The sequence below is a fragment of the Amia ocellicauda genome, chromosome 20, assembly GCF_036373705.1.
Source record: "Amia ocellicauda isolate fAmiCal2 chromosome 20, fAmiCal2.hap1, whole genome shotgun sequence".
NCBI classification, from domain to species: domain Eukaryota; kingdom Metazoa; phylum Chordata; class Actinopteri; order Amiiformes; family Amiidae; genus Amia; species Amia ocellicauda.
Window position 1 is genome coordinate 13887658 of NC_089869.1, and position 25112 is coordinate 13912769.

Sequence of the window (25112 nt, forward strand, 5' to 3'; positions counted from 1 at the left end):
TAACCAAAGACATTTCTGAGGAGCGTGGCCTTTAGATCAATATGTTTCTAAACCTGGGTGAGAATACAAATTTAGTGTGTGCTACTGTAGTTGAGGGGCGGTTTTATGATGGAATTTAAATTAATTTTTTGATCTAACAATATGAAAGTACACAGTGTTGTTTTAAGTTCAAAGTTGGACCAAAGAATAACATAAATAGATTGAAATTTGAGATGGAGTGATACTTTACTTACATTCCTTCGTTTGATGGCTTCCCTTAACATGTCCACCACATCGTGACCTTCACAGTCTGTGGCTTTAAAACCTTTGGTCCAGTTAACAAGAGTTCCCTGTGTGAAAATAAGACACAGAAATGACTTTTTATGCTCTGAGGAATAAAAACAATACTTTCAAACATCATGAATTATTAAACAAACATGGCAAATTAGCTGCGGAACTGGTTAAATCACAAAATGCAAACTATAGGATAACTATAGGATAATCAATAAACTATAATAATTATCTTTATCATGAACGCTACATATACAGTTACTCAGAACTGGTGCCCTCATACCTTGTCAATCCCAGTCTGTCTACAGGGAAAAGAGAACGTAAATCCAAGAGGTAGCGTGGTGTTTTTCATGCCCATGTAGTCAAGGAAATCCGAAATGCAGTGAACGATGTGATCGAAGAGCTGCAGGACAGATATTCAACAGTGAGAACAGGCGGTGCCAAAACTGAAATGCAAACGACAAGAGTGGTAAAGAAACCAGCAGCCCCGCTCACCTCTTCCCCAGTCCCTTGCATGATTTCCAATGGGATGGCATAGATCTTGTTGTACATCCGGACTGATCTGCGTAAACCACTGCGGATTTTCACAACCAGTACCCGGAAATTGGTTCCTCCCAGGTCCAGCGCAAGAAACTTTCCACCTTCTAAAAGACAACAAATTGATTTGGTTATAAAACGTGGGGGAAGAGGCTGAAGTGTTGCTAAACTGTAATATTTTGTTTTTTTATGCATTACATGTACCTCTGCAGAACACTAAATGCCTCGCATTTTTATACTGTTTCCTTGCTCTTCTAATCTAGAGTCTTGACTCTCTCAAAGACAGTAGAGAGAGAGGAAAAGTGGGAAGATAAACAAAATTATGTTTTTAGTTTCTTCAGGTCTTTACGGTGGGTTGGGAATCTCAGAGAAAACACCAAAAATTGCAAATCCTCTACATGCACGAGCAAAACAGCTGGAAACAGTGATGATCGCAGAGAGACCAGTCCGTACCCGTCCCGTCGGGAGTCCTGTACACGTATGAGGGCAGCATCTTGACAGAGGCCGTGTGGTGTGTGTCTTTTTTCAAGCCACGCTCCAGCTCCACCCTCATCTTGTCCCTGACCTGTTGCAGCTGCTGCCGGCTGAGCAAGAAGGGGGCCAGGGTCTGGTCAATCTGCTTGCGCTGGGACACCAGTCTCTGTGCCACCGCTGTCACCATGGCAGCGCCCTTCCCACTGCCGCTCTCTGAGAGCACGAAGCGCACGTGGCAGTCTGGCACCAGCCGGCGCACCACCTTGTGCAGCCGCTTGGCATATCTGAAACACAAACATGAAATAAATAAATATAACTCCTAACCCTGGATGGATGGTTGCTATGTCCTACTGTTCCATTTATCTTGTTTTTTTGCCCCCTCTGCCCCCCAACTAATATGAACGTACTGAGGATGAGTTCTGTAGACAGTCCCATCCACCCCCACCGTGGTCCTCAGGCGACTGACTTTCTTGTTCTCCCGGATGCGGGCGAGTATGGCCGATAGGGCGGCAGCGCAGAGGTTGGCAGATCTGAAGGAAACGATGGTGCAGACGTGCTGGACTGCAATGCAGTCATCCTCCGAGGGCTGAAGCCCAAGGGCAGTCAGGATCTCTCTGGTGTTGTTCAAACCCTCCTTGTATCTGAAATCACATAATTATTTTAACCCACAGCTCCACAGCTATCCCTGACTGCTTTTGTGGCAACCATGGTTTGCTGGAAGGGATACTTGGAAAAGCATAAAATCCTCATATTAATTAACACATATGGTATGGTATAAACCTAAGAGGATAATTTATTTGTTTGAAGAATTTGTCAAATAAATAGCCTATCCATTCACTGTTTAAATTGGGTTTAAAGAAGGGGCAACAGAACCTCTTCCCGCACTATATCGGATTCATTACCAGCGGTGAGGTTTAGTACCCCATGACAATCCCCCTTACTTCTCAATTGCAGAAATGTGTCGGGTCTCGAATTTTCCTTTGGTGCGCAGTGCGTCTGAAGCGCGGCCTTTGAAGAGCAAGCCTTTCTTGGTCATCTTCAGCAGAATTAGTCTCACAAGCTCACCCAGATACAGCCCACTGATCATCTTCTCAAACCTGGGACACAGCAAGAGGAGCATTTTGTGTTGAATTAATATGGCCTGGAGTCCCTGGCACTGTCTCAGGAGTGTCAGGCCTACGCTAAACCTGATTTGACAATTCATGCTCATAACAGGATGCTTACAGCTGCTTCCCTGGGTTGATGGACGCGGCATCGATTTCTCTGTCAAAGTCAGTAATGAAGTCATCGAGCGAGCCGTCGTCCCCAAACGCGCCCCACTCGGTGTTGATGCACATCCTGCCCTCGTCCCCCTCCACCAGGTCAATGTGTCTCAACTCCTCCATGTAGCACGCGTTGGTGCCGGTACCTGAGGGAGAGAGCAATCAGATCCAAGAAACGGTTCTTGTACATTCTTACTGTAAACGACTTTTGGCCCAAGACTATGATTGTGTACATGACAGCATGAATCCTCAAAACATGGGAAGATGTTCATTGTTTTCTCAAAAGAATGATGAGACCAAAGAAAGCCAATAAGGTACAGTATTATACATCACTGCAGTTTGTAACAGAAAGTCACAAAGACCGCCCCCCCACCACCAATTAATTGTCATCTCACCTATAATGACTCCAACTTCACAGTGCTGGTCATCGTATCCACATGTCATCATGGTTCCCACTGTGTCGTTAACTAGGGCCAAGACATCCACATCAATTCCCTTGCAAAATAAGCCAGACATTTGTAAGTGATAGGACAGGTATGTTTCCTTGATGTTCCTTCAGACACTAGGGGGCGCTGATGGTATTATGAAGGTGCAAGACATGGCCAAGAACTTTAATTTACTCCTTCCTTCATAACATTGCTTCATAACATTTGCACAAGATACCTGAATCCCAATGGGACTTTGACAATGAATAAATACAGGTAAATGTTGTAACTCTGTTGGAGCTCCTTCTGCAAGAAAGAGAGAGAGAAAAAAAACAAGAGTACCCCAGCTCTGTCAATAGCTTTCCGTAGCAAGTTCACCACGTCTTTGCCTTGAACCCCCCTGGCCTTGAAGTGCTTTGACCATGACAGCAGGACACCCTACAACAAATGAAGTCCACATGAGTGAAAATGACATTGAATCAACATTTTACACACAGCAGTTATGCAGCTGAATGAGATGTATTGATTTTATTTAGTGAAGGTTACTTTTTAATTTAGTTTTTGACTTTGGAATCCACAGCATAGAGTGCAGCAGGATTGAGGTCCTCTATAAGGTGGGAGCGGGAAAGCTCACCCAGGACAAAGTCCACTTTTCCCCCTTACCTCATCCACTGTCGACTGTCTACAGGGGAAGGAGAAAGTGAAACCCAGGGGCTGTTTCTTCTGATTGATGTGTTTGCTCTGCATGAAATCCTTCAGACATGCAGCTACATAGTCAAAGAGCTGCAGGAAAAGTAGGAAAGTACAAGACACTGATTGTAGGTGTGGTAAAGGTCAGATAAAACACCAAAGTCAAGGAATCTATGGAAAAGGATATACAAGTTGCTTACATCTGTCCCTTTGCCACTGAGGATCTCCTCAGGATTGGGGTACATCTTGCTCTCCATTTCCACTCTCTTCTTCCCATCTTCAGACACCTTCACCTGCAGCACTTTGAACTTGGAGCCCCCCAGGTCCAGAGCCAGAAACTCCCCCTTCTCTGGAAAACAGGCATAAGTCCATGAATTTAGGACTTAATGCCACTGCACTGAAACTGGTCTGGATTTTCAAAGGTCTGTCAGCCTCAAACCAGCATCTGTGCCAGGTATGAGCGGGAACACAGTGCTGAAACTCCTACCTGAGGTGTCAGGTGTTGAGCGGACATGTGTGGGCAGCATCTTCAAGGCCGCTGTTGGGTTGCTCTCAGCAGACAGGCCCTTCTCCATCTCTGCCTGGAAGCGTGCCGCAATGTCCAGCAACTGGTCATCAGAAAGCCGCATGGCGTACAGAAACCTGTCCACCTGAAGGGAAACACAACACAGCCATAATTACCAATACCAATTTAAAGTGCAATAATAATTTTTAATGAACTAGTAGTTTATTAATGCCAGTCAATCAGTTTCCTGAACATTGTTTCTTGTCAAAAGTTTATAGCGGTTTTCTTGCATTTAGATGGTTGATGTATAGGATATTGGGTGCTCTACACATGACCAAATTCAGCTGATTGTTAATTCATTTACAGGCATATTCTTTTTCAAAACCATCACCATCTAATGTTTTAAACTCACTCATGTAAAGGATTACATTTTGAGCAAGTGAAATATGTCTCTTTGAAAGAGGCTTTACCAGAATTAAAGCATTTTCTGTTGGATTTGGACTCACAAATTTGTATCCTGCACAGCACTGCAGGATGAGCTGTTACACGCTCTGACTTCTCAAGTATTCATCTGGATTTTACACATTTCTAATCCCTATTATGTGAGGGGAAAACTGGAATTCCCAAACCGGGGAAGTTAACTGCATTGAAATTCACTGGGAAGTAAACTATCATTTTCTATAAAACATCAATGGTTAACCACGTGACATTTTCTGTAAGACTGTTGACCGGTTGACTTTGGTTAATGGAATTTTTTTACCCTTCACTTACTAGGAACGCTAAAAAATAAATCACACGTTCAAAGGGCAGGGGTTTGGCATCTCCAATTGATAGAAATAAAATTATAAAAAAAGCTATCCTGGTAATCCTTTGGGACATTGTTGAATATCTACATTACTGTACAGACTTCGTCCTTGCTAATGGAAGCTGAACATTGCAGAGGTGGCTTTAACTTTAGCAGAAATGTTCACATTATCCGAACCAAATGCTATATCAGGCATGGACGTATAGGGTACCAAGGCACATCACCAAAAATTTTCTTCCATCAGTGAGATTCAATGAGACAATGAAGTTAATCATTCTCCACACTGTTCAGGTAGATAAGACAGTAATATAATGTTATCAGCAGTCCAAGGTTCTGCAGTGCAGGGATTCAATGATTAAATCTCACACACAGAGATTGAGTTCCTTCTGCTTCAGATAACTTGCTATCACAACAGTACTTCGCCCTCCGTTTATAAATACACATGGTGCGATTCGGGTAAAACACTCTTCAGTGCATGCGACATGATATCATTAGCATTTGTGTTAATCCTCTAGGTTTGTCTTTGCTCTGATCGGTTTAAAACGGTTCCCTTTCAACGGGTCATACTTTTTTTTTTTTTTTTTTAAATACACTACAGTACAAGTCAATCCTATAATGAATAGTTAAACTGTCCCTTCTGATAAATATTAGGCCACGGTTTTATTCAATAATTTATCAGGCACATCCGCTCCCATACATCAGTGATGCACATAAATACAAGGCTGTTTGAAATGAATGGACCAGTTCCCATCATTCTAATAAATGTCTTTGTGGCCGACATGCAGTTTACTACTGTTCGACAGAGGGAGGCGTGGGAAGCACAAAAAGGTCATAACACTGCAGGGGGGAAAAGTCTCTATAAAAAGATTTTTGTAAAAATATTTGTTTAGTAAACTTCTAAACACTTGGATTCCATTCAAACTGGACCATGTCTTAGTCCCACTTCCTAGCTGGTCCGTGCTTTTATCCTCCCTTTCCTTCCTACAGTAAAGGGACCATTTCAGGGAATGTGTATGCTTCTTGTTCAATGCCTTTGCTCTCAGATCAACAATAGTGCTTAACAGTTACTTCTTTGGGTACTAAAACCATCTGCTGTTTTGTCCTATTGACCAACTAGCTGTCAGTAAGACACACTTGCATTCCAACGTTATACTTATTTGTAGCATTAATATTGAATTAAAGTAGCAGTTTTATTATAACCTGTACTACGGGCTCCACCTGCACAATGACCTGACACTAAGAAGGCACAATTGCTAACAAAATCATCTGCGGCCATCTAGAATGAAACAATCACAATTCGTAGAAGTCCAAGAGCTCACCTTTTTGATCTGGTCTTCCTGAAGTTTTGAGAAGTAGAAGGAGAGCAAATGTACAGCAAACATCTTGAGTCCTGATAAGTTTCCTCAAGCAGGTTTTCAAATAAGTCCAAGTTCTCCCCGTCTCTCTCTCCCCCGTTGGGCCCTTCTAGTTCTGCTGGTTGTTTTCTTAATTAGACTCCACTTTACTCTCTGAAGGAAGCAGACTCCTTGTGAGGCCAAATGAAAGTTTTCATGCTTGAAAATGTTTTTCCTCAGTGGCAATGTTGGTAAAGCCCACCCCTCTGATGGCTCAATAATTAATGACTCACTTGCTCTTCCACACTTTGCCTTCCCCTAGCAAGCCACTGGCTCCCTTCCAAACAATAGGGACTGCCTGCCAGATTGTAACGCCCTTTCTGCTTGTAGTAGATTCACACAGACCACCTCTTGGGAGTTTAAGAGGTGAGAAATACAGTACACAGTGCACTTTAGACCCAAAAGTGAGGGATAGGTAAAGATGAGATAGATTGTCATTTCTGGAACATATGTGGAGGTTTGTTTAAATCTAACAGACATTTAAACAAGAAAAAAAATTGTGTAGGAGATAAAGGGACATTAATCGGAGTGTAACTTCACAAGAGTGATGATTTATAACAAATTATAAATGTACATATCTGCAAGATCTTTGTTTTGTTGAAAAAATAATTAAATAAGTTACATCAAATTCAATAAGATGCCTAGACGCATTCAAAGGGGAGAGAGGAAATCCCAGAAGAAATTTTGCTAGTGTACCAATGCAGTATTAGTGTGTGACTAAAATTATGAGAGGTCTTCCTGAATTCTAGCTACAGTGAGAATTCCTAATTTGTTTTGCAAGCAGTACAGTCTAATCCCTCTCCATAGGTAGCGCATGAACAGCAGGAAGGTCAACAAGGTTTGGAGGAGACAAAGAGAGGAGGTGGGAGCCAGAGAAATCTGACATTGACATTGAGAGCTGGGAAGGCCCTTTAGTCGCAAATGACTTTACTAGAACAAAAACAAGTTGCACTCTTGCAATACTCTTTTCTCATCCTGAAAAAAACGTACTGTTAGATACATGCAGTAGCAAATGCATACAAACCCCTCCTCCCCCATTCAAAAACCTTGAAGATATTTACAAAACATTTAACATAATCTAGGTATAATAAAAAATATATTACCAGCTGTCGCAACTCTGAAAATGCATACCTGAATGCGTAAATGTTTAACCAGACCTGTCTTCTGCAAACTCTGCATGTCCTCCACAAATAAATGGAATGCTCTGATGCGGTTTTACCAGAACACACAAAAGTCAGAGCAAATGACTGCCTGAGAATGAGATGCACCGATAAACAATTAGAAAATGCACAATTAAGTTCTCACTGAAGAGCTTTAGCTGAAATACTTTTTGTACTGAAACGCAGATGAAAAAACCCCTAAAGGGACAGGTCACAGGATTGAAAATCTAAGGCTTACTGTTCAAATTAATCCTAGTGGTAGACAAATTACTCCTCAGTGAAAATGACACTTTGCATGTGCGTAAAACACTGAAATAGAAAGAATGAAAGTATTTTTGACGCAAACCATTTTATCTTCCCACTTTCTCTTCGCTGACTGTTCACACCACTTTTAGAACGATAAGCCAAATATTCTTAGCTTCAATAATCAATTAAGCAAATGTGCGAGAACTCAAATGCTTTGCAAAAGGGTTTCTATGGTAACGTCCAGATAATTAAGGTGACCCTCTCACTCCGGAGAAAACAGCTCAGCAGGCTTTGTGCTCGATCAGTTCTTGTAGTATTACAGCTAACTTTGGGCAGTTCATGAACTTTGCTTTTATTTATGTAAATCAAAGATGTTTTTGTTTCCCTCTTAAATAAAATGTTTTCACAGTATACCTACCAATAATAAAGTATTAGGAAAAGTGGGGGGGAACCAGTCTTTTATTTTTTAGTGGTTTACCAACACTTTATTTGTTAAAAGTGTTATTTTTTCTGTTTGTCTGTTGTCTATTTTTTGTGTTGATGGTGGATTTGGGGAACTCTGCTCACTTCGGTGTGGTTGCTCTTCTGGAAGGGACTAACCATGTGCAGGAGCTGATAGGGTTTATCTATTATCACGTTACCTTGGCTTGGGTCAGTGCCTTTTATAGTGTTCAGTGTATTTATGCATGCACTGGGTCCTAGTAATGATCTGAAGTCCTTGTATTTGTTTCGCAGTACTTCAAAGGACTGCTACCTTGCATCCTATAACTGTAACTGTTCCAAAGTGTCTTTCCAACAAATCTGCAGAAGATATGGGTTTGCTTTTGATGTCCAGTGACAAAATTAATCCCTGTATAGCCCCATAATCAAACAGATCTCTTCCACACCATGTGAGATTACTGCCATTTATTAGCCCTACTAATTACATTTGATCATTGTGACCAATATTGTACCAAATATAAAAACCATTTAATCTACTGTATGATTTATAAACAGACTGATCTTCTAAAATTCCCCCCAGAACCTTTACTTTTTGTTTTTCTTCCCTTTGGGTTTGGATTTGTTTCCAGTTCTGCCTCCTTCTGCCAGAGTGTCATCCCTGCTGTCCGAGTGCCCACTGGACCACTCTCTCTGCAGCTGCTCCAGGAGGTCAGGGGTCAGCAGCCCCTCGTTCACCAGACGGGAGCTCAGGGAACCCTGTCCCTGCGAATTCCCGTCTTCCAGTCTGACCTCCGAAGCCTTGGAGCCCCGCACCCTTCTCTGGCCCTTCTTCTGCACCCTGTTCCCTATATACTCCTGGGCGTTCACTGTCATGTCCTTGGAGAATGGCCGGTAGAGGGGAACGGTGTCGTCCGGGACGGAGGGCGTGCCTGAGGAGGTGTGGGTCTCCGAGGCCCGGATAAGCCTCGTGATGTTACGCACACCGGCCTGGATGATGCTGTCGAGCTCCTTCTGAATGTCCCGGATGAGATTTGCATCGGGGAACATGTCCATAAAACGGTAGCTGAGGAAATCAGACAGACATTTAGTTCACAAGACCACAGCGAACTCCACTGATCCAGAAATAGCCTTTGCTTGATAAAATACTTGTAACATACACAAGACACACAATTAAATTCTCTTGCCTTACACAGCTATAAACTGGGAGCAAAACAGCACTTGACCTTCAGTATAAAAGTCACAGCTTCACAGTAAAGACAGGCTGAGTATGGATACCTTAACCAGAGGTAGAGGTCCAGCACATCGTGAACAGCCTCCAAATGGACAAGGTCTTTAATGTTCCTGGGAGCAACAACAGGCCAACCAATGTGTCTGCACACCCAGTCAAAGGTCAGTGGCACGTCTCTGCTGAACTGCCTGGCAAACTGCAAAAGAAAGGCCATTAGCCTGAAAGAGTGGCACTAAACCAAAGCTGAGCGTGTGGAAATACACAGGGGAAGTAAATAGATTACAATATAAAGCCACCTACAACTACACTTAAACTCATTTACAGGAAGAGAGCATTGGCATGGGAAGTTCAAATAAGGAATAAACATGAAGGTAGAATGGTCTTACTGCTCTAAATCAGAAATCAGTTTGGCTCAACTAATGTGTGTGCAGTTTTTAAGTGGACAAATGTTAAGACATGAGTGTTGATTATTAGGATAAAACAAATGTACTTTTTGGGATATTGTCAATGATTGCAATTACCAAATACAGGATATGTAGCATCTAAGCTTTGTGCCACGGATACCTTTAAAAATGAAGTACAGAGAAAGGGCTGTTTCTTGTTGATCGGCGCCGTACAGAAGACGTATCGAGAGCGCAGGTTCAGGGGAATGTGCTGGATCATGTCAGCAAGGAACTTGAAGTCATCGACGTTGCAGACAAAGAAGAGACCGTCCACTTGAGCGAGGCTAACAAAAATATCCTGATGGAAGCAAAGAAAGTCCTGAGCTTCAGAAAAAAGCAATATGGAATTAAAAAGCTGTACACTGCATATTTCCTTTTCAGTACTTACAATTAGGTTTGATAAACTTGCTTCAGGAAGGTAGTAGGCAAACATTTCAATCTGATCTGCTGTGGGATGCAGTCCAGCGATCTGTATAAACAGGAAAAAAATTATAGTAATATAAGAACCATACCAAGTTGAGTAGATACACAATAGCCACTTCCTGAACACACCACAAACTCTGCATGTCCAGCATCAAGTCAACCACTCAATGGATGTGTTATTTTTCCAGCTTGGTGATGAAGCTGGTGGCTCTGAAGGCCCGTGTTCGCTCACCTCTATGGGCTCCACCCGGCGTGCCAGGATCTCCTTCAGCGTGGGCAGGTCATCGCGGTGCATAGTGGTCACCTCGCCCTCCTTGAACACTGAGCTGAAGCGGCCGGCGCGCCCGGCGATCTGCAGTGCCTGGGAGGTGCTGATAGTGTCCATCTCCTTCTCTCCCTTCTCGTTGATGGTGGGCTTCACCAGCGAACTGAAGATGATGCGCTTTATGCTCCTGTGTGAAGACAAGCAGCGTTTATCAGAGCCGAACGGTCCTGGAAACGCCACAGGTCCGGTACCATACGGAGAACAAATGCTTTCTGTTCTCTACGTATTTATTAGTTAATTTTTTCTTTTTCCATTTTACAAGAGGCTCATTTATAAATCTAAGGTTAAGCATCTGAAAGCAAAACAGAAAAAAGTATCAAAGTACTAATTAATATAGAATGATGATTCTTGGAATCATGTCCTTTCATGGTACATAACCAGGTTCTGTCATACACTTACAGATTCAATCCCATTCCTATCGCGTCTGTAGCAACAAGAATCTTGCACGGATCATCCGGGTCGTTGAATTTCTTTGCCTGAGCCAATTTGGTGCCTGTTTAAAATAAATACAAACAAATAAACAAACAGTTGAAGCTCCCACCCTCTCTGCCAACAACACTTTTCAGGTCTCTGCTTTCAAAAGCTGAGCACAACCTAGAATCACAGCAAAAGGTCTCTTTTATTCAATCATTTAATTGATTTCATTTATGAATATTTCTTGACCTTATTCAATAGATAGGCAAATTAAATACAAGCTCTCCATGGGGTCAAGATCAAGTTTCTTCAAATTTAAACACAAAACTGGGGTGTAAAAATCCGCTGATACCCACCAGGTGGCAGACTGCCGTAGATGACCGCACACTCCAGCCCCCGCGCTTCAATCTGCCGGCTGATGGAGTAGATATCGTTCTTATTGAAGCAGACGATGCAGTCTCCAGGATGCAGGTTATCCAAGGACTCCACGGAATAATCCAGCACTGAAATGGGGGTTAGTCTCTTGTAGTTCCGAATCTTAGTGGGGGAGCAAAATAAAAAAAATGCATCTGAGATAGTTTCACAAGTTGTTGAATTTGGTTGTTTTTGACATCAGCAGTGGAGGTCTGAAAATATACAACTTTTTAAGTCTGGAAAAACTGCATCCCCACAGTGGACCTGCAGTCTTGTCTAGGCCTTCACCCACCTCGACTTCCTCCCCCGTTGTGTACATGAGCTCTGTGACGAAGTTAATGGCTGCAGCTTCACCGCAGACATGAATCTCTTCAGCACACAAGCCTGTTTACACACACAGACGGAAAAACACCATTTACAGATAAGAGATTAATTTAAACAATACTGTGGGTAACTGACAAATACCTATTCAACAGCAGAAAACACCAACAAAAATAGCATGCTTGTTAAAGTAAATCATTACAAAATCCCTTTACATTGTATTGCTATAAACATACACACACAGTATCTATAGATCTTGATTTTACATTTGAACCTCAGAAGCAATCCGAAGCTGGGAGAGGTCTATTAGTGCGATATTACTGTAATTAATTGAAAGACCTAGCAGAGCTCTGGTCCACGCCCAGCCTCTGGACAGGTCCCTAATCATCTGGATTTCATCAATAACTGCAACTTCATCTGTGTAAAAGACAAGAAAGAAGATATACAGTCCTTTTGAGAAATATTTACAATGTGATTCTGATTTTTTATCAATGTTTTTTCTCTGAGTTCATTTTACACTGAGTGGGAGTCCAAGGTTTCCAATCCCCTGTCTTAGCAGATCATGTTTGTAACTGGCCAAATATAAAGCCACTATATATTGTAATTAAAAGGGCTGCTACCACCAAGACTTAACGTTGCACTGATATACATCAAGTACTGACACTTGTCATAAAAAAACTTCTGTAAAGAATAAAAGAAAAACACTAACATGGCGTAGTGACACTGCACATTTCAATGGTACAGGCAACATGGCCCGACTGTCTCCCTTCTGGGTCAACATATGTTCTGTCCTCTCCTGTAACCAAGTCACAGGGCACACCCTGAAAGGAAAAAAACATTTAGCAAACTTAAAAGATGCTTTTTTTTTTTTTTTTTTTTTTTAAGAAAATAGCTTTTCTTCGATTATACAACACAATGGCATGCATAACTTTAAGTAATGCATTTAAAACCAAAAACACTCATTAGACAAAGCGAAGCTGAACAGTAACACTCACAACACTGTTGCTCTTTTCAAAGATCTCATGAGCTAGCAACTTCAGTGGCCCGCAGTAGACCCCAGACTTGGCTGCCAGATATCTCTGGATGGCATGATGAGTTTTCCCACTGTTGGTGGGACCCGCATGGAATATAATCTTCCTCTGAATAGCTCTGGCTTCCGGGTACCTACAGAGAGATACAGGCAGGAGAAGAGGAGCAGTCTTGTCTATTAATATGTTTTTATCTCTGTAAAGCATTAAGATACATGAATACATGAAAGATAATGGAGTTTAACAAACAAAGACCAGCTAACTAACAATTTACATATGTCACTAACTTAAGCCAAGTATTTCAAGCCTTTAATCCATAGTGCTTCCTAATTTTATAGAAAATGTGTCAGGTTACCATGAAGAGGTCCTGTTCAATATAGCATTTCAATTCAAAGCACTGTAGCTTAAATTCCAGCAGCCCTTTGCAATGAGATGTACAAAACTAAGCACAAAGAACAGCTTTTACAACTCATAACCAACCAATACCTACCAGTTAGCTGGCACTCGCAAATCACTGATCTTGCGCAGATCATCCATGCAGTCCAGCATGGGAAAGATTTGTTTGGCATGTCTCATGAAGTAGGGGTAAAGATCATCTACGTGGCCTACAAAATAATACGGAAATTATAAAAACACAATATGTTTTGGTGACTGTTACAGACAAAAGCATGGAAACCATTTTAATCTCCATACTTCATCCTGACTGAAACCAGCAGCATGCACCAGGTTATGATGAAGCACTACAGGCAGTTTCAATGAGAACTCCAAGACTGATTTTGTCTGTGCATTTAACACGCATCCTTTGGATCAATGAAGGCACAAGCAACTTAGTTAAAAGATTGTTTGATGTGAATTTTTAGGAATTGTCTGCATCCAAGACCTGCTTTCTTTCTGTACACTCACCTGCCCCACAGCAGATGTCATTCAGAATGATGTGCAAATCAGCACCAATCCCCCCCGACTCCAACACAAACTTCCTGAAGCTGATGAAGGCTTGATGGAAGAGACGAGCTGAAAGAGGGAAGTCGCAGATCAGCCCACAGGATGATTGGAGATTATTTTCCACCACTGCCTAACATGTTACCAGTCAAAATCAACAATCATGTATGGTAAGGGCCCTAACAGCACAACCCAATAAATGTGGACACTGCACATCTTCATGGGTCTGCTACTTTGTGGAGCTGCGACTGGGCCAGCTGGCTTCTGCAACAAAACAAAACAAGCCAAGCCAATCTACGCATTAAAAGTGATTTGCCCATTTCTCCTTTATAACTGGTTTGCCAATTAATGTACATTACTTGTCAGTGGAGAAGTGCTGTGAAAAAGCACAAGCAACAGCAATAACTAATACATGAATATATATAAATAAATAAATACACAAACTGCTAGCAGCATGCTCTAGAGAAACTTAACAGCACATTGAGCTTTAAGCTGTTTCAAGCTTAGAATGGAAAAAAGTTATGTTCTCACCATCTAAACCACTTTCTGCTGCCAGTCTTTGCATCTCCTTCCTTTTGTAGAATCTGTTTAACACTTTAAGTACTTCACCTGTCAAAACGAGAAATCATTATAATCCTACCTAAGCGCAGTGGCTCACAAAACATCCCCCCACCCCCCATTTTTTTTTAATTTTAATTAAAGACACAGAACTAGGTAGATTGATCTTATCAGATTTTCTAAAATTAAAATATGAACATCACCTGAGTCGGATAGGATGCATTCAAATAAAAGCAATATCCCTCTCTTTTATGTATCCTTTATACCACTACATGTACAAAAAAAAATCCACGAAAAGACGTCAAAGTAAACCACACTGATTTATAATTGAACAAAATGTGATTTTTTATTTGTAGGTTTACATGACTTTCCAACTGCATCTTACTACTGCACACTTCTACAGACACATGATACTGTGCAGAATTAAGCCCTATACAAAAACTGTGTATAGTTTCATTTTTTTTTGTAGCAGTAGTATTTAATAACTGTATAAAAATAAAGAAATAACAATATTAGGCGGAATTACTTTTATCAAGCTGTTGGGTAAGCTCGGCCCCCACAGACCCATCTCCCGTGTAATCCGCTTTGATGTTCAAAGGGACGAACAGCGAGGTGTCCGGGGGGCGAGAAGCGCTGCTGGAAGACCCATTTCGGCGGGACACAGAGACGACAGGCCCCGGCTCAGGATGACAGGGAAGCGGTACACAGGACATGAAACAGCCGTGGGTACATCCAGCAGCACCGGCACTGCGGAGAGACACTGCTCGGGTTGACACCCGTGACAGAAGAAACGCACAGCGCTTCAGTGACATTGTCAACACAACACTATGCAACAAACAGAAATCCCCGTGCAGTGATTTACTCCATCGTTTTCATGTACTGACACAGGCACACGGGAAAATAACTACATAAACTTGGTGCCTAGCAAAGGACGTTCAACAGCGGCTCCATTGAAAACGTGGAAAAGGACCCCTTTAGTGTATAGAAATCTGATGAGCTGCCTGATCGTAAATAATTATTACAATTTTAGATGTATTGGTGAACATGTCGTATTTTGTTCGAAAATAACATTTGATATATATATCAAAATATATAATTTGATGTTCCTTTAAAAGAAAGCTATGTGTGCTAATATTGTAGTACGTTGCGTGTATTTCTCTTCAGCCATCTGCCAGAACCAAGAAGGACCCAAAGGCAGGGTCAAAGTGCATCTGGTTTTGTCTGGTACGAAAATGTGCTGCAGCGGTAGTCGATTGTGATGCCTGTGGTAATTATTTTTACACTCCTACACATTTTGATTAGTAATTATATTAAGTGCAAAATGTATTTAAAATACACATTTTGTTCAGTCCCCTTCTAGTTTTGATGTAATTCTTTCAAGCTCTTCAATTTAGTAATCCAAATTGTATTAATTGAACCAATTCATAGTTCAGCCCCAAAATATCAAATTATGTCAGTGTTTTTCCTAGCCTCCAGAATGAAAATGATTAATTAATTTTCTTATGAACCCTTGAAATCCAGTGTGAGAGACACTCCCCAATGATTGCTCATATTCTAGGCTGTACAAATATTATATTGTGTACTAGTGTCTATGACTATATCTGTCAAAGTACCTAATGATCAGAGAGTAATTCAATTTGTGTAGTAAAAAAAAATGTTCAATTACAATACATTTATTAAAATTCATACTCTAAACAAAATACCTAAATCCAAGGTAATGGGAGTGTCATGAACAGTAAAAAAACAACACAAATTTGTATTTGTTCAATTAACGTTTTATTTAGAATAAACTCTTCTGAACAATGCATGAAAAGTAACCAATAAAAAAGATCTGTATCACACATCTAATGTTAGATTACACAGATTAATGGATTTGCCTTAGATGATGGAAAGGCTGAATATTGTTCAGTAAGAGGTCACATCTGGAACGGACTGGTTATGCTTTGGTCTGCCAGCAGTGAACTAACACAACAATAATTCTGTCCAAGGTTACAAAATTGTGTATCACACACAGCAGGGGTATTCCAAACAAAACCCAAGTGATCCATTTCAATGCACATATTTGGTACAACCAGCTCCTTAATTCAAATTTAAATATTCATCCTACAGTATAATGTCTTTACAAACTGTTGTTGTTGTATCCTTTTCACAATTTCACTTTAAACAGGGTTACGCACTTTAAACGTCTGAGCAATGCATACAAGAATGACTTGATAAAGGTTATTGTGCGATAACCTTACACCATCAAATACACTCTCAAATACAACAACCTGCATTCCCTACAGTATGACAGAAATTATCTTCCTAGATTTGCGTTTTAACTAAAAGGGGAGAAATACAAAATAGATGAAACCCTGTACAGAAAACAATCAGAAAACTAGTTTTAATTTAGAAATCAAACATGATGTGGAACCAGTTTTATCTGATTGAAATGAACATTTCATATACAACTCTTATTTTCCACTTTCTGATTTATATGACATTTTAAAAATAGTTTATTTTTTAATTACAAATCTAACTGATATAGATTCATATGTTGAGATACATATTCTAAAATATTAAGTACTGTTTCTTTCCAATATACATTATGATTTTTTTCTTAAACAAAACGGCTTTAGAATGACAGAACATGGTAAGAATACCAGTAGAAATTTTTAACTTTTATTGTACATGGATAAATAGTCTGAGGCTGGATATGTACAGTATTTAATGCTTGCAAATGTCTTTTTTTTTTTTTAATTAGGCATTGTAAAAAGGGGAAAATCATGCACGTGGCCAGGACAATATTTGGCATACATTTTCATTTCCTTACAGGCACTTACATACAACAAAAAGGGAATGGAAATTGCCTGTGTATGGTCACCAGCAACTGAAGGACTGTGCAGTGAACTGTGACAAGAAAGTGGCCCATTCTGCTCCGAGCTCTTGTGCATTTTATACAACGTGCAGTTAGCTTCCCAAAACCATTTTCCTTCTACTAACACACACACACACACAATAGTTGAAATTCCCTGTATACAGTACCACCAGAAGAAGTTACAGGTGTAAAATCTAGAAAATTAAAGGGAATTTATATTTATATTAACTAAAATAAAATCCAACCACTGTAGGCCTATTTATACCCCTGATTTTAGATTGAGAACTGTTAAAAGCCCATTTAATTGTTCAGTCTAAAGGGCTCCAAACTTTTGTTTTTGGAAAATCAAAGTTTTCTCGCAGCCTCTTGTAACAGCAATAGTTCCAACATAGATTTTCCTATATTGAGGAAAATATAGAAGAAAGATACCTCAATGTATGCAACAAAGTATTCAGTTACATGGAAAACAAACAAAAATAAATGGTGTGAATCAGACAAAAATAATTACATAATTGAGGAGACAGTCTCCGATATAAATCTTATACATCTTACAGTGGATTAAGTATATGGCATTCAGGGGTCACATATGCCTCGTCCCTTAGTGTTTCTAAAGACAGGTCCTGAAGCCCACACCTAACAATTTTCATGTCATTTATCCATATAAATTAACAAACCTACATGCATGGGAACATTCGTTGAAATACATAAGTTATTTTTTTGTGTGTTTTTTTTTTTTCCCGCTTTCTCATTTTGTTTTAAACTTCTTGCATATCCAAGTGCATTAAGTTAATGAAAGTGTGTAAAATGTGTGGTATAAAAGAAATGGGCGCTTCAGAGTATTCCAGTGTTTGTTGTTGTGTTTCTCACATCGAGAGTCTGCAGACACTCGCGGGATGCGTAGTGGGGTGGCAGAGCGAGCGCTGCAGTGTCGCATGGAAGGAAGACCGTGAGACGTGGGGTTGGTGGTGTTTGGCCGCTCTCGCTCTCTCTCTCTTTTTGTTTGTCGTTTTTCTTTTTCGCTCTCTTCCAGTTTGCTGCCGAGTGGAAACCGCCATGCTCACTTTTCCTACTTTTCAGGCTCTTCACATTTCAGGCTGCTCAGCCGACAGGGTGGGCCGCGGCTCGGGAGACTCATAGCGCTGGTGGAAATTGCGTTTCCTCAGTTTCTCTGGAGCCTTTCTCCACAGGACGATCTCCTGGAAAGAGAGAGGGTGAGACAAAAGGTGAAGTTGTTTGTTAGAAGCTGTGAAACCCACAAGCAGTCAATTTGAAGAAAAGCACATACCAACCAACTCATTAATTTTAAAACAAATGCTTTTTGTTTAGTTTTTTTTTTCTAATTACACACCCTACCTGACAATTAAAGCATTGCATTGGTTTGACTACTGGACCGTGGTTACTTTTCATCACAGAGCACTGCCATCAAAGCCAAGTAACTGGCAGTGTCCTCCCTTACTGAGAGGGAGACACTTTTGTGAAAAATGCCAACAATGTGATAATGCTTCCAATTAATAGCTCAGGGGAACTTAAGTAAACAGCTAAAATGACTACATTTGCATTTGCTCACCATCGTCCAGAAGAGTCTTAGAGAGCATGTTTTAAGTGAAATTAATCCAGGCCACAGAGGATTAAGATGAAGACGCGAAGAGTAGCCTGATGTACGGATGTGCTGTACCTGCTGTTTGAAGTATCGTCTGTCCTCTTCGTCTACCAGAACCAGGTTGAGGAAGTACCGCACGGAGAACTTCTTGTTCACATCTCTCATGGTTGGGGTGAGGTCATAGCCGGCCAGAAAGAGTCTGATGGGGATGGACTCCCCTGGAAGACACACATGTTAATGAACAGGGCTGAGCAGAGGCACAGCAAAGGATGTTAAGACATTGATAGAAAGAATTCTAAGTGGGGGGAAAAAGGAGAATCTATGAATTATAGATTTATATTACTTATTTGAAAACATTACTACCTTTTTTCATTTCACCCCCCCCCCAATTTACTCCATATACTTTTCATCTTAAGTTTTTAATATTATTACCCTTTACTGGCACTGATTTCCCTACATCAAGTGAAACTTATAATTGTTCCTGCAACCAGTCAGAGAGGGTGAGCAACATTATTAGATCTCAGCTTAATCATTCATTACTAACAACAGTAACATAACCTTCAGTCAATTGAAAGGTTAAAATATACATGTATTATTATTAATTTATATATTCTCCACCAATTACCTTTCACTGGAGCACCATCCATGATTTCATACTTGGCAATTGTTTCTGTTTCTGTAGTTGTACTGGGTCCTGTAACAGACAGGCAAGCAAACAAATCAATCACTAAATAAATAGTTATGTTGATTTGTTTAAGTATATGTGACGTATCATGCTTTGGAAGCTGATTATATAATGACTGGAGGACAAATGTTTGAAAACAATTCAACTGTCTAGTTTAAACTCAGTGGACTTCAACAAAATGTATAATGCAAAAAGAACTGCAATTATGAAACGGAGTAATTTCTATTCAAAAACATCTCACCAGTGATTTTTGTTTTTAAAAGCATGTCTCACCAATGCCGGTGATCTCTTTCTTGATCAGCTGTAGCTCCATGTGCTGGATCTTAATTCTCACTAACAGGAAGTATATTTTGCCCACAATTACATCTTTTAAGTGGTACCTTAACAAGAAGAAACAATGAGATTAGTTAACCGTGATTGTATGACAGCATTCTTACAACCTTGAGCCACTCAAACAAACCCCAAATGTCAGAAGGTTTCAATTGGCAGGTTTCTTTGATCTATCCAGTTGAAAGCTGGAGTCAAGTTCTGGGTTTAGAGTTTGGGTCTAAATATTAATCTGTGCTTCAGTCTGTTATTCATAATGTTTGTGTCTTCAGTGTAAATTGTTCAGAGCTGTCTATAGTTCAAGGACACAAAGAAGGGATAATTTGCACATGTATATCCATGTTTATTGTATTTACTAATTGAAAAGCTAATACAAAGCATTATTTTTAGTCCACATATCTGAATGGCATGAGCTCTTTTTAGGAGCAGCCCATCCGCACACACAGGATCTGATCCCCAGAGTGCAAGACAAAACAAACATGAGCAGGAAAGAATAAGTGCCATGCATTCCTTTACCAAGCGCGAGCCTACTGAAGCCCCAAACACAGCTTTGCACATACAGTTATTCTAACCAAGAGAAATTAATCTGACCAAATAAATGGTCGAAGTAGAATAAATGAGCTGGAATTCTCACCTCATGCTATAAATGGTTGTCTTGCGTAACATGACATACGAAACTGCTCAGCAGATTATCTTATTCTTATTATCTCACCAATTCATATTTGTGAAATGCTATCTTCACAGGAGTGACTTTGCAACTCACAGCCATTGCTTTCGCTGTCAATGACCAGCAGAAAATGGTGCTTACTTTGACTTGTTGTATTCAAACTCTATGTGTAGGCAGTCCTCAATCCCCACTTCCATCTTGATGGAATTATTCACATCAGGGTACGTAGCAAGCTGGTGAACAATGAGGTCATACTCCTTGACCAGGTCCGACAGTCTTCTCACTATAGTCACTTTAAGAAAATACCTTTTGGTAGAATAAAACAAAAATATATATATATCTCAATTATGCTTTTCAATAATAATTCTTGAACAATTCTCAAACATTTTTCTTACATTGGTTGGACTGTGACACACAAAGCTTCTCAAAGCTGACTGAAGAGACAGCAGGAGGTGATTCTCTCAATGAGCATCATAAACAGTCCTTAGCTGTTGGCACTTCCATACATTACAAGTCTGGTAAATTGGTACCAATGAGCTTTTACTTACAAACAAGTAAGAGAAGTCTTTATAAGACATTTTTGATGCAAATTATACTTAATATTGACTATAGAACTACTGAAGTCAAGCAACCATCAATACAAATATATTGAAATTACTTCTATGTGTTTGTTTACACTTTTCTAAGTGGGCATTCGGGAAAGGACCAAAAAATATCTATTACAATTAATCAGAGCTTGCCCCTGTAGTGAAGGCGAGTGGAGAGTACCTGAGCCTCACGTTGGCTCCAATGTAAGACTCGTAAGGCTTCTCAACCTGCATGAACTCAAAGTCGTAGCTCCGGTTCTGCGTCAGCTCCCCCGGCAGGGCCAGCTCCTTTACCAGGTTTACAAACTCATGAGTGTTGCTCTTGTCACTGAACAGCTCTGCATGGGGGGATGGCAACAAGGAATCATGGTTTAAACACAGACACTTCTCCAAGAAAAGCATGTCAGCGAGTATAAACTGGGCGGCAGTGTGTGTAAGGAATAATGTAATATATTGTAACATTTGTAAGCCCCTAGCTACATTGGGATGTACTGTGAATGGTCTATGAGCAATGAACTGTTGCAGTCTTCACATGACAGGCACATGCTCTGCTAAGCTTTGTGCCAGTCACTGTTAGCCAAATACCCACAACCCACAGATGGATTAATCCCGAAACGGGGGGAACTAATTAACCCTCATCATACACATTCCTAATAGTTTTTTTCCATTGGTGGCTTTTAGGCTGGGATTTACATGCAGCACATGTCTATATATTACATATGTTCTCAGGTGTCAAAATCCTGTAACTTGTTTTATTGCTTTATAGTATATAAAATCTCCTTTCCGTTAAGATGAACGCATTGTGGACAATTTGACATTTATTTTCCAGCAATTAAAATAAAATCTTAGGAGGTGGTCGGACAAGAAAACAAAACATTCCAGTTTTTGAATTACAAGCACTCTGATTCTCTATTGAGATTCCACTGACGCAATCTGGTCACAAAATACTCACCAATCTGTCCCACAAATTCAATGCGAATACCCAGATGCTCTAATCTCTTCCCTGTCTGTTTCACAGTGAGGTTCACCTGGAAAAAACATCAAGAACAGGAATCAGGGGAGGGACTTTATTTATATCTGCACTGAGTACCTTCCTTTGAGGGGCAAAATGTGTTTTGGACACCGACTACATCTTAAGCAAAAACCCTTAAGCAATTAAAAATCTTGCATATAAACACAATTGGCAAATGTGAATTTAAGAAGGCACTCCATAACAAAACTTGAAAAGGGCACAGACGGAAGTCCAAATGCACGTGGAATTTTCTGCTGTTTTTTTTGGATAACACCTAAGAAAAGAAGACAGGGTCCCTTAAACCATCATGCAAGGAATAGGAAATAGCAAGGGAGGGGGAAAGCACACAAACAGTCTGCAGTGTGCAGAGAAAAGACAATAGGGACGTGGTTACACACACAACAGAGCACTACCAGCCAGCCGCCAAGATCCTTGGGCGTTTTCTTAACCTTAGCACACTATACAGTCTAATGCACAGACAAAACACAAAATAGCTCCACACAGAAAGAATGAAAGCAAACCACTCCTTTCCATTGTCAGACTACTCAGATGTGTTGATACAGAAGGCTTTACACCAGTCCCTGCCCCTGTACCGACCAGATCAATTATCCAAAAAATCATCAGGAGTAACTAGCCTACCTTCCCTGAAACAGATTCTCCGTCATAGAACAGGAAATGCTTTTCCACTTTGCCATCTTCAGTCTTGATCTCGGCCGTCTTCCTGGTGTCGGCATCATTGAGGATAACATCGATTTCACACACTGGACCAAACAAACCCCCAAGGAAACTCTGCAATGGAACAAGACAGCCCAATCAATAGGTGGGACGAGAAAAAGGATGCCATCATGAATTACCAGCGTCTGCAAGAACAGGCATTCTCTGATTCGCAACCCTAAACACACTTCCATTACCAATTTATAAATCTACTAACAACATGGATGAAAATATGCTTAAATAATTATAACATAAGAAATGTAAAAAGAAGAAGCGCTGTACAGGCACATGATCACAGAGGAGTTGTGCAATAATGAGCTTCAGAGGCCCCATGATGTTTTTGCTGGAATAAATAAGAGGTCAAAAACACCACATTTTAATCCATCTGTTTTTATCCCTATGAAAAACGGTACAAGAATGAAGCATGGGGTGATTATTAATGTGCCCATCATAAAACAATATACAGGACAATTCTCTCAATAGAATAGGTTGATGAAATTGTTCGCAAAGGTTGCTTTGGAATAGTAAGCTAAAAACAAAAAGAAAACGACACGGTGAATACAAACATATATATACAAAAATTCCTCTTCGTGTTTGAATACGTAAAACGTCCAGATGGCAAGAGTTATTTTCCAACAGTTCAGTATGTTGTTGTACCAAGAGGGTAATCAGCCATCAGCATGCTTGTTTCAATACTGTAAAGTAATTAAGATGTCATTAAATGGGCGAACACGTTCCCAGGCGGCTGTAATGGTGTCAGGATCTAGATTTCTATCTTCCTGTTGCTGTTTCTGAGAGGCACTGAATGACACGCTGCAATGCAACACACACGAAAACTTTTACAAATGCGCTCATAGAAATGAAAAGGCCTGAAAATGGGTTTAATAAATCGCACAGGTTCTCTGTGGAATGAAACCATCACAGCTCCAGATTTTAGGAAGTGGATACATATGCATACATACGTAGCTTCATTTCATAATATATAGCCAAATGAAAAACACCTCCAATAACTCAAAACAGACGTGTTGAATTAGATCACGGCAATGCAGCTACAGCATGCATCTTAATTACAGGTCCAAGCGTATAATCATAGCCCATTACGAAAACATACTTATTCCAGCGACAAAATGCATGTTGTTTAATGTCTATTATTGAGAGTGTAATTAATTTACACTAACTGTCACGCAGGGGCTGAAAGGTGGCGCCTGGAAGTTAATGACCAGAGAAAAATCCGTGGCACACTGATTTTACTTGAGCGGTCAGTGCAATGGCATACAATAAAGACCTTAAAGAAATCGCTCTTGGCCTCTACTCCACAGGCATTTCTGACAGCGGTGCAGGAACACAGGGCTCATGAACTCCGTCCCTCCCACTAATCCAGCCCCAGGACTTCCCGGGCCTCCTGCACTCTCCTCTCTGCAGCACGTCAAAACACGCCTGCTCCACCGGAGGATAAGAGAAACCGACTTCGCATGCACATATAATTATATGCACCGTGCTTTATACTCTGTTAGAGGTATGTTACACCTTGAGAAAATGTCCTTTTCAGTTATACTCACCATTTCAGCCCGTTTCCACAACGAATCTCCGTAACTCTGATCCCTCTGCAATCCTCCCTAAACTCCTGCTTCTTTGGTCATGTGACCCGCCGAGCAGCGCCGTCCACAGTCATGTGACAGTTCCTCTTTTGCTCTGGGTCGCACACTGGATTTCTGTGCATAATTTTTTTTTACTTTACTTTAGTTATAGCTTTTTTTATTATTTATTTATTTAAATGAATTCTGAATTGAAGCTTACTTGCTTGGCACCATGTAACCTAATTTAAAAATCCCTTTCAGTTAACTGGAGAAAACTAACTAAAATGAATGAATGGAAGGGGCACAATAACAATATGTGTGTTTGTACGACTAGTACAGAAAATTAAAGTTATTTTATATATATATATATATATATATATATATATAGGCCTACGTGTGTGTTCATTTTATCTATAAATCAAATTTTTGAAGGCATTAAAATACATTTCCAAATTGAGTCATACAATAATACTAACTTATCCTAAGTGTAAAACAAGGCAACATGAATACTACAATCAATTGATAATAATAATACATAAATAATAATAAATTAAGAGTTTGAATCCACAAATGAGAAATATTTCATAATATTACCGTTATTTTCCAACAACCCCTTGTCTACCCAAACTGGTGCCACTACATCGCCCCAATGAATCACAAGATGGCGCTCTTGCATATTTATTTAATTAAAGGAGGGACTGTACACCGTACAACATGAGATATTGCATATATTTGATCAAGAAATAAAACAATAATTAAAGTATTTGTCTGCGCATAACTGGAC

The 25112-nt window shown here is 40.2% G+C and overlaps 3 protein-coding genes across 3 annotated transcripts in view; all 3 read right to left on the bottom strand.

Annotated features, from left to right (window-relative positions):
* Positions 1 to 6545, bottom strand: part of LOC136716041 (hexokinase-1) — a 34830-nt gene extending 28285 nt beyond the window's left edge. Inside the window, exons 1-13 of the mRNA XM_066693511.1 lie at positions 6288 to 6545; positions 4146 to 4308; positions 3859 to 4007; positions 3632 to 3751; positions 3311 to 3406; positions 2939 to 3038; positions 2506 to 2689; positions 2223 to 2378; positions 1689 to 1922; positions 1261 to 1565; positions 766 to 914; positions 554 to 673; positions 234 to 329 (exon numbers count right to left, since the gene is read on the bottom strand). Coding sequence (XP_066549608.1) covers positions 234 to 329; positions 554 to 673; positions 766 to 914; positions 1261 to 1565; positions 1689 to 1922; positions 2223 to 2378; positions 2506 to 2689; positions 2939 to 3038; positions 3311 to 3406; positions 3632 to 3751; positions 3859 to 4007; positions 4146 to 4308; positions 6288 to 6350 — 1935 coding nt within the window. The 5' untranslated portion in view covers positions 6351 to 6545. The remainder of the gene's footprint in view (positions 1 to 233; positions 330 to 553; positions 674 to 765; positions 915 to 1260; positions 1566 to 1688; positions 1923 to 2222; positions 2379 to 2505; positions 2690 to 2938; positions 3039 to 3310; positions 3407 to 3631; positions 3752 to 3858; positions 4008 to 4145; positions 4309 to 6287) is intronic.
* A 2114-nt stretch (positions 6546 to 8659) lies between these two features.
* On the bottom strand, positions 8660 to 15284 carry supv3l1 (SUV3-like helicase). The gene is made up of 15 exons (XM_066693313.1): positions 14829 to 15284; positions 14276 to 14353; positions 13709 to 13816; positions 13296 to 13410; positions 12773 to 12941; positions 12487 to 12598; positions 12117 to 12194; positions 11749 to 11840; positions 11399 to 11579; positions 11028 to 11121; positions 10536 to 10755; positions 10269 to 10349; positions 10002 to 10178; positions 9485 to 9633; positions 8660 to 9272 (listed from the first exon to the last, which is right to left on the bottom strand). Exons 1-15 carry the CDS (start codon positions 15112 to 15114, stop codon positions 8795 to 8797), a joined length of 2418 nt encoding a protein of 805 aa, XP_066549410.1. The 5' UTR covers positions 15115 to 15284; the 3' UTR covers positions 8660 to 8794.
* A 1665-nt stretch (positions 15285 to 16949) lies between these two features.
* vps26a (VPS26, retromer complex component A) lies at positions 16950 to 24409 on the bottom strand. The gene is made up of 9 exons (XM_066693119.1): positions 24311 to 24409; positions 22677 to 22826; positions 21978 to 22053; positions 21207 to 21363; positions 20580 to 20744; positions 19718 to 19824; positions 19385 to 19453; positions 18835 to 18977; positions 16950 to 18355 (listed from the first exon to the last, which is right to left on the bottom strand). Exons 1-9 carry the CDS (start codon positions 24311 to 24313, stop codon positions 18242 to 18244), a joined length of 984 nt encoding a protein of 327 aa, XP_066549216.1. The 5' UTR covers positions 24314 to 24409; the 3' UTR covers positions 16950 to 18241.
* Between the last annotated feature and the right edge of the window lie 703 nt (positions 24410 to 25112).